Raw genomic sequence first — 8946 nt, 5'->3', positions numbered from 1 at the left:
TTGTTCTAACAAATCTGTTTGTATTCAGGCTATATTCTTTTTTCCTTTCTCATGACAGAAAAGATATAGATTCTCACTTTTTGTCAGGCTGCAGTTGAACGCGTCCTCCCAGAACTCAGTCAGCTACGGAGATGCCCCTGTCAGTGGATCGCGGCTTTGCTCGCCATCCACTGACAGGGTGGAGGAGGATCCAAAGCCAGCACCTCCAGAAGGGCTTTCATATCACTAACAGCTGTAAATGCAAGAACAACCTTTGCTGTTGATCTGAAAAGACATTGGAACATGTTGCTTTTATGCAGCACTTCTGAGCATTAGCCACATATTTCAAAGAGTTTACAATTATACAACTTATCAGAGAAGAGGTTTCAGTAGAAACATAGCAAACATGCCAAAGCAATTTCTTTAATTTATAGATTCTCTTTCAAAAACAGTAACACTAAACATACGAACCTACGGATAACGTCTGCAACTCTTTTGATCTTCATCTGTGGGTCAGATCTAAAGAAGGATTCAATGTACTCCACACAGATCCCCTCTTTCAGAGCTGCTTTCAGAAAAGACGTCATCCCTTTATATCCATAATCTGAGTCAGAATGGCTTGCTCCTATCCAAATCCAACCAAAGTGTTTCACCAGTTTGGCCAGCGCATCAGCTTGGTAATGGTCACTGGGAATTGTTCTGAAAAAGTTGGGAACTGTTGCTTATCTGACAGGCAAGCACAAGTGGCGAAGTGGCTCACCTATAGCAAGAGAAGTGCAAAGTGTAGAAAATAAAATCCAATGTCCATCAGCAGACGTTTTTGAATTTCATCTTAGTATGACTGTATTCCTCTTACCAGAAGAATGTTGTTTGATCCAATCACACATGAGATGCTGATGATGGAGGGTGTAGGATCCCGCGTCTCCAACAGCAGCCATCACCACACCGGACTGGGAGCTGTTCATGCCCCAAAGTGACACACGTATTCAGAAGAATGTGGACATTGCACAACCACACGCTGCTTACTGTATTAGGTAATAATGGATACCACAGTCTGTGGATCAATTTTAATAGCTATTGAGCAACAAGAGCTGACAGTATTATCGCAAGATACTTATAGCAATGTCCGTCCTCAATTCATTGACTGCACCTCCTGAAGGGTTTGCGACGTGCTTTATTGTCACAGATGTTTTTCAGGATTTTTATGGTAACTTTGGAGTGGCTGTGTGACAGGTTGGGTGGGTTACAGAGGAAGTTGCCCATCCCAGTGTGTGTGCAAACCACACTTACCAATGAGCCCCTTCCATTTCTGACAACCCGTCACGTGACCTAATACAGACGTTTATAAACCAATAAAAAGCAGCTCACACCCAGCTGAAGACACTTGAGGAATGGATATCTGGGAAATCTTTATTAAGCCGAGTTTAGCTGTGACTTTATTGGAGCTGATGGTCCTTGTTGAGTTGAGTGGCTGTGCCAATAATCTGAAGCTGAGGACTGAGCCGCTAGAGGCTGCTAGAGTCGATCCTGAGGACTCATCAGTGAAATGCACCTTGTGGGGAACCTCTAGTTCACCTGCTTTCTCAGCAGATGGGGACTTTGTCATTGGAGGTGTATTTTCCTTTCACTACAAACTGTATACTATGATATATGACTACACCACAAAGCCTGGCCCACCAAGGTGCACTGGGAGGTAAGAGGGAGACAGACTGAAAAGGAATAATATAAACTGAATTAAATGGACTACATATTTGTTATGAAATTTTACTTTGTTGCATAATGCCACTTAGAATATTAGCTGTAGATTGGCACTCTGTAGTTAAACTGAGACTGAAATACTTGAAGGATTTTACTGTTCATCAATGTTTTTTGACATATATTTTTGAGAGAAATTTAACATTTGCAGAAACTATTAATGAATTACATTGTGTACATAGTTGATGCTTACAAATCCATTTAATTTTTGTAATTTACATTTTTTGTTTTAAATGGTAGTTTTCAGCCTTCTAATGTAAAGAACGGCTTAAAGCGATCTGCATTCACTCAGTCACTGTACACCCTTCTCTCTTATTGTCCTCTTTTGTGAGACTTTCCTATTTCGTTTTGACGTCAGAGTTCACGTTCTTTGATTTTGCGCAGTTTTAACGCCCGGGATCTACGTTTCTCCCGCACAATGATCTATGCTATTGAGGAGATCAATAACAGCACAGAGTTGCTGCCCGAACTCAAACTTGGATATCAGATCTTTGATTCGTGCAGTTCTGTGCCCATGGCCATGCACGTGGCATTTCAGCTGGCAAATGGACAGGACTCTGTGTTTTATAAAGGGAGCAACTGCTCACAATCCGGAGTTGTAATGGGTGCAGTTGGAGACTCTGGATCCACACCATCGATGGGGATGTTGCGCATCATCGGATCTTTTAACATTCCACTGGTAAATTTTTTTCAAAAAGTTTCATTTATTATACCTGTGCTTATGTGTATTGTATAAGAAAAACATTTTTTTTTTGCTTTGTTGTGTCTTTTTTTTATATAGGTGAGCCACTTTGCCACTTGTGCCTGCCTTTCAGACAAACAACAGTTCCCGACTTTTTTCAGAACGATTCCCAGTGACCATTACCAAGCTGACGCATTGGCCAAGATGGTGAAACACTTTGGATGGACTTGGATCGGTGCCATCCATTCAGACTCAGATTACGGAATCAACGGCATGGCATCTTTTCTTGATGCGGCACTTAGAGAGGGGATCTGCGTGGAGTACATTGAGTCCTACTTTCGGACTGACCCGCGGAGCAAAATCCTAAGAGTTGCAGACGTTATCCGTCGGTTTGTACATGAATAATTTTGATAAATAAATCCACTTCACACATACTTCATTATTCATTAATACTGTGCCTATTTGCTTGCCTCAAGAATGATCAACAAAAACATGTGTAAAGTGTGATGTGTGCCAGTTTACATCAACAGAGTAAAATATCATTCCAGGTCAACTGCAATTGTTGTTGTGGCATTCACGGCCTCTGGTGATATGAGAGCATTATTGGAAGAGCTGGCTCTGGACCCTCCTCCTCCTCGCCAGTGGATTGGAAGTGAGGGCTGGGTCACAGACCCATATTTGATGAGTTTCAGTTTCTGTGCGGGAGCCATCGGAGTTGCCATTCAGAAATCTGTCATCCCAGGACTGAGAGATTTCCTCCTGGGTCTCTCTCCCTCTGAAGCGGCTGCCTCCCCACTGCTTTCTGAGTTCTGGGAGGATGCATTCAACTGCAGCCTGACAAAAAGTGAGACATTTTTTTTCCCTTGAGAGGGCAGTAAGATGATTTCCTGGGTTATAACCACAACACTCTAAGCATTTAACTTGGTCATTGCCTTTTCTTTGCAATTCCACTTGATTCTCATCCCTGTCTGGGATTTCTTCCAATGAGTTTGATTGGTAACACCTTATTTAAAGGGGTGTGCATAAGACTGGCATGATACTGTCTTAAATATGACATGATACCTCTCATGAACATGAAGTAGTCTTTATGAATGTTTATGACTGTTTCCATTTAGTGTCATTTGGTAGATAATGGCATTTTTAGTGCAAGGTTGCATTAAAAGTAAATTAAAATTGCCGTCTTTGAATTAAAGTGTCACTATTTACTAAAGAAATGTGAAGTTGTCACTTTCAATGGACTTTTAATGAAACATTTATCATTTCAGATTTTGTTTTTTCACAAATTTAGCATTTTTCCTGTTATGTCTTTAGGTTCTGATCAAGAAAACAAAGAGTGTGACGGGACAGAAGACATTCAAAAACTCTCAAGCCCGTATACCGAAACGTCTCAGTTAAGAATCACTAACATGGTGTACAAGGCTGTTTATGCAATAGCACATGCCATTCACAATGCCGTTTGTCATGAAACAAACATCACCACTAAGTGTCAAAAAAACATCAAACTTGAGTCGAAACAGGTCAGTTTGACCAGAGTGAATCCCAAACTTTTTTTCTCAGTATATATGAAAAGTTTATTTAATAATGAATATTTTTAGTTACTTGTAATTTTTCCAATAAACTTCAAAATTTTACATTTCATTGATTGCCTAAAGTATGCCCTGCTTTTCTAGGTTTTTTCAGAGCTGAAGAAAGTCAACTTTTCCAGAAATGGCTACCATGTGTCATTTGACCCTAACGGTGATCCTGTAGCTTTTTATGAACTGGTCAACTGGCAAAAAAGTGAAAATGGAGTTACCAAGCTGGCTAAAGTGGGGTACTATGATGCATCACTGCCTAAGGGCCAGCAGTTTAACATTGACCAGAATATCACATGGTTGGATGGTAGCACTGAAGTAATAAGCAAAAGAAAAAATAATGAACAGATAAAACCTTTGGAAAGTGTTTCACAACTGTCATGTTTCAAATTGTGGTCATATGATTTCCTTACAGGTTCCAGTGTCAGTTTGCTCAGAGAGTTGTCCTCCAGGAACTCGTAAAGTGTTGCAGAAAGGAAAACCAATCTGCTGCTATGACTGTATACCATGTCCTGAAGGAGAGATCAGTAATATGACAGGTCATATCATATATTTTTCACATAGTTATGCAACAGAAAATACTGTTTTAACTGTTTTTAACTGTTAACAACTGTTTTTGGTAAATGTTTTTAGATTCCCATGACTGTTTTCCATGTCCAAGAGAGTTCTGGCCTAATTCAAAGAAAGATGATTGTCTGCCCAAACCTGTGGAGTTTCTTTCCTTCGATGAAGTCCTGTCAATCATCCTGGCGGTATTCTCCATCAGTGGAGCCTGTCTGGCCATCATTATGGCATTAATTTTCTTCCATCACAGAACAACTCCAATTGTCAGAGCCAACAACTCAGAGCTGAGCTTCCTGCTGCTCTTCTCTCTGACTCTGTGTTTCTTATGTTCATTAACTTTCATTGGAGCCCCCTCTGAGTGGTCCTGCATGCTGCGGCACACAGCGTTTGGCGTCACATTTGTTCTCTGTATCTCCTGTGTTCTTGGGAAAACTATAGTGGTTCTAATGGCCTTTAAAGCTACACTTCCTGGTAGTAATGCAATGAAATGGTTTGGTCCTGTACAGCAAAGAATGACTGTAATATCTTTTACATGTATTCAAGTTTTAATATGTATCATTTGGTTGGTTGTGAGTCCTCCCTTCCCAGTGAAAAATCTGACCACCTACAAGGAGAAGATCATCCTGGAATGTGCGTTAGGCTCTGCTGTTGGTTTCTGGGCTGTGCTCGGCTACATCGGCCTGCTGGCTGTGTTTTGCTTTGTGTTAGCTGTTCTAGCTCGGAAACTACCTGATAATTTCAACGAAGCCAAGATGATAACCTTCAGCATGTTGATATTCTGTGCAGTCTGGATCACCTTCATCCCAGCTTATGTCAGCTCTCCTGGAAAATTTACTGTGGCTGTGGAGATATTTGCTATTCTGGCCTCCAGTTTTGGACTGATACTGTGTATATTTGCTCCAAAGTGTTTCATCATTTTGTTCCAGCCTGACAAGAACACTAAGAAACATTTAATGAACAAAAACTAACATTGGCATAGAGTTAATATTATGACAGTGCCTGGTAAATAGATAACATTTAATCTTACAAAGTTGCTCATTAGATCTTATCAGAATTACACATCGAAACCAGAATAAAAAAAAAAAAAATCCTACTCTCTTTAAATGTTCATGTATGTAGTTCTGAATGCGATGTTGTTGATCGTTTTTGATGTTTTATTTGTGAGAAAAAAAGACTGTCTTGATGTTTGAAAAAATAAATAAAATATTTTTGAATTTGTCCCTCATCCATTCTTCTCTTCAAACATTCATTAATTGCTATTATGAGTGGAAGCACTGTTTGAAGTAGTGACTGTTCCTGTTTTAAGAGGATCTTATAGGTTAGATATCTTAAGCTCTTCAGCATTTTCATTCAGCATGCGCTTTCTAAGATTTCAGAACGTGTTCATTATTAATTCCACGGGCCATCATTATTCATGTTTTATTCCAGAGTTTTTCTGACTACCTGGAGCTTAGTGTTGGTTTCCCCCTGTCGGACTCACACACACCTGCCCTCCGGCCTGCATGAAACTTTTTCTTTAAGAACATTTTCACTCCTTTTTACCAGGCAGCAGCAGCTAATCTGAACTCTTCCTCAATCTGTCCTGGTCTCTCTCATAATCGACTATGATAAAGTCCCTGAATCGCTAATTCTCCGCTACTGAATCTGCTCCAGCGGTCAAAGTTTGTGTGGTAAACATATCGGTTAGTTTGACACATTTTTCTGAATGGGCTTATGCGCTTTTTAGCTTTTGTCGTAGGTTTTCTGACCCGCCCGGTCTCGTATCCTCTCACTTTTCTCGGACTCCGGTTAGCAGCAACCGTTAGCTGAAATTACTCCATTTATAACCTTAGAGGAGAGGGGCGGGCCAAGGAGAACCGAGGGATTTCATTGGATAAGCCTAATGTCCGTCAATAAAATCAACCAATGTGCTGTCGCGGTCGATAAAAATTATATTTAATATACTTTTCTTTGTTAAATTATGACAGTGTAGGGTCACCAGATATGGACAGTAAATGCAACAGTCTGTAGTCCAGACGGTCAGTCCTCCCCTGGACAGAAGTTCAAACAGAATGAAGCTTTTGGGTTTTTTTCTGTTCAAATTGTCAACCCGCCACAGTGGCGGGTGCGTTACTCCAATTTACTCGCCACTTCATACTTTTACCCGCATTTGGCCAGTGGCGGGTGCTAATTTCCACCCCCAGAACTTTATGCAGAAAACAGTGAAAAAAAAAAAACCCCTAGTACAATGCATATATTTTTCAGAGAATAACACGTAAAATGCACAGCACATACACGGATCAGTGCTTCTCAATTTTGAGATATTTTTTAGTTTTCAGTTAAGCTTTAGCTTTTGTTAGAAATGTCAGAGATACCAATTCTTCTAAAATATAAAGCAATATTTCCGGATGGCTACAGTCATTTTCAATACATTAGAATTTACAGTCCAATTAGGCTTATTTTTAATTAAATTACCTTCTGAAATAACCTCTATGCAGGTATTAAAGGTATTTTTCATAGAGCCCACTTTCCTACGTAAAAAAAAAACTTAAAATACTGTGGCAGTCAGTTCTCTGTGTGCGGCCTTGATGTATTTTCCAAGCTATTAGGCAGTTCTCATTTATTTTAGAAGGGACCATTAATATCGCAAAATATGTCAGCAATACATTAAAAGTACACAATGGTTGAAAGAATCCCATTGTCATTGACTGGTACATTTTTCTTTAATTATTCTCCCTTTTCTTTAACATTCATTCATTTAGCATGATAAGGGACAACAGCTATGTATTTTGATTTTGATATCTTCAGAGGTTTATGAAATAATCAGTTTTTTTGTGATCGTCTTGGGCCCCATTGAAATGAATGGAACATCTCATAATTTAAGACAAATTCTGCTAAAATCTTTACGCTCTTTCACAGCTAACTACCTCCACGTACTCTCAGCTAGAAACTGAAATTAAAATTAAAATTTAGTCATACTCTTCAACTATTTATGTTTATTTAAGCTTTTTCACGTCTTTTACAGATTTAATAAAATTTGTCTTCAAGCTTTTGCTCACATTATGATCAGTCTTCCAATAAATAAATAAACACTGGTTGCTCTGGTCGCTAAGCAATTAAGCTTTTAGAATGCTGAGGGTTCCCAAACAAATTCTTCTAGCTTGCTCATATTTCACTCTTTCTGCATACATTATACACCAAAACATAGGTTTCTCCATTGGGAAGCAGAAAATGTGACTGTCATTTATGTGACATTTACAGATTCATGGCAATGGCCAAGAGGAAGTAAGGAATAATCCGATCCTCTGTCTGCTTCATTGTATGCCTGATGGAAAACTTCCACCTTTCGCCTGGTGCTTCTTCCCCATGCGTAAAACCCATAACTCTCTGCTAATAAGTAGAGAACCCTCCATGGAAGGAAGGCTTTTTGGTCAAAAATACGCTAACAAATTAATGTTGACAATAAAAATGTAAACCAATTTAAATATTTTAAATCAAATAAAGAATCTGAAGCAATTTTGAAATTGCAGCTCAGAGGAGGAGGGTTAGGGTTAGGGTTAGGGTTTTTCACAGCTGAATGACTGCCCCGATTTCTAAAAAATGCATGAAAGAATCAAGGCAACACTCTAGATATGTTTTTGATGAAGGAATAACACTGTAACATGATGTAAAGCTTTTAACTCCCCACCCCCCTGGTCAATTTTACATAATACGGTCCCTTTTAATGAATAAGTGGTCAGATCTTTCATAGTATGTCTCTGGACTTGCTTGGGTTTTTACTCATATTCAAACCTTGGGAGTAGGGTTATTATTTCTAATAATTTCAGTGAAGATAAGAAATAAAGTGGGGAAAAAGGATGAAAGAGAAAAAACAGGAAGAAGACACGCCTCGAAGCGTAAACACACAGAGATCATCCAATTAACACTGTCCATCTCAGGCTGCTGGTAAAGAATCAGCTCTCCTCCTCTGACAGAAAAAAGAATGATATAAGAAGGATAAAACACACATTGCATGCACATGAGGGATGGGCATCTCAGCTTTGTTTATGCCAGCTTTGGCATCGGCCTTGTGTCTGTTTGAGGTTAGAACTGTGGTTGGTTGGGGTGGGTCTGACGGTAATGCTGATGGGGTTAATATTGAGGGGGGTTCATCTTTGAAGTGCACCTTGCAGGGTTCTGCTCATTTACCTGCCTTCTCAATGGAGGGCGACTACATTATTGGAGGCGTTTTCTCAATCCATGCCAACATGCACATGGTAGATAACAACTACACCACAGCTCCCGAGCCTCTGAGGTGCACAGGGAGGTTAGTAATTGAGTAGAGGGTGGAAATGATGTTGAACTGAAAAGCTGAGATTTTTTTTCATCATTGACATAGGCTGTGATAATATGTCTTAGTTGAATTTTTCTGTT

At 39.5% G+C, this 8946-nt stretch overlaps 1 protein-coding gene across 1 annotated transcript; it reads left to right on the top strand.

Annotated features, from left to right (window-relative positions):
• Positions 1-1607: 1607 nt before the first annotated feature.
• Positions 1608-5522, top strand: LOC102222774 (extracellular calcium-sensing receptor-like). Its single transcript, XM_023351909.1, has 8 exons — positions 1608-1672; positions 2119-2413; positions 2516-2805; positions 2965-3260; positions 3728-3933; positions 4087-4308; positions 4406-4529; positions 4624-5522. The coding sequence occupies exons 1-8, from the start codon at positions 1623-1625 to the stop codon at positions 5520-5522; spliced, it is 2382 nt and encodes a 793-aa protein (XP_023207677.1). The 5' UTR covers positions 1608-1622.
• Positions 5523-8946: the final 3424 nt, after the last annotated feature.

This window comes from Xiphophorus maculatus, chromosome 18 (genome assembly GCF_002775205.1).
Source record: "Xiphophorus maculatus strain JP 163 A chromosome 18, X_maculatus-5.0-male, whole genome shotgun sequence".
In the NCBI taxonomy this organism is placed as follows: domain Eukaryota; kingdom Metazoa; phylum Chordata; class Actinopteri; order Cyprinodontiformes; family Poeciliidae; genus Xiphophorus; species Xiphophorus maculatus.
The sequence above is the reverse complement of the archived record's forward strand: the minus strand, read 5'-3'. Positions and strand labels throughout refer to the sequence as shown.

Excerpts from the sequence above, each read along its gene's own strand:
- LOC102222774 (XM_023351909.1), top strand. The coding sequence starts at position 1,623 with ATGATATATGACTACACCACAAAGCCTGGCCCACCAAGGTGCACTGGG. Across the intron at positions 3,261-3,727 it reads CAACTGCAGCCTGACAAAAA|GTTCTGATCAAGAAAACAAA; the intron begins GTGAGACATTTT and ends TTATGTCTTTAG. Across the intron at positions 4,309-4,405 it reads GGTTGGATGGTAGCACTGAA|GTTCCAGTGTCAGTTTGCTC; the intron begins GTAATAAGCAAA and ends ATTTCCTTACAG.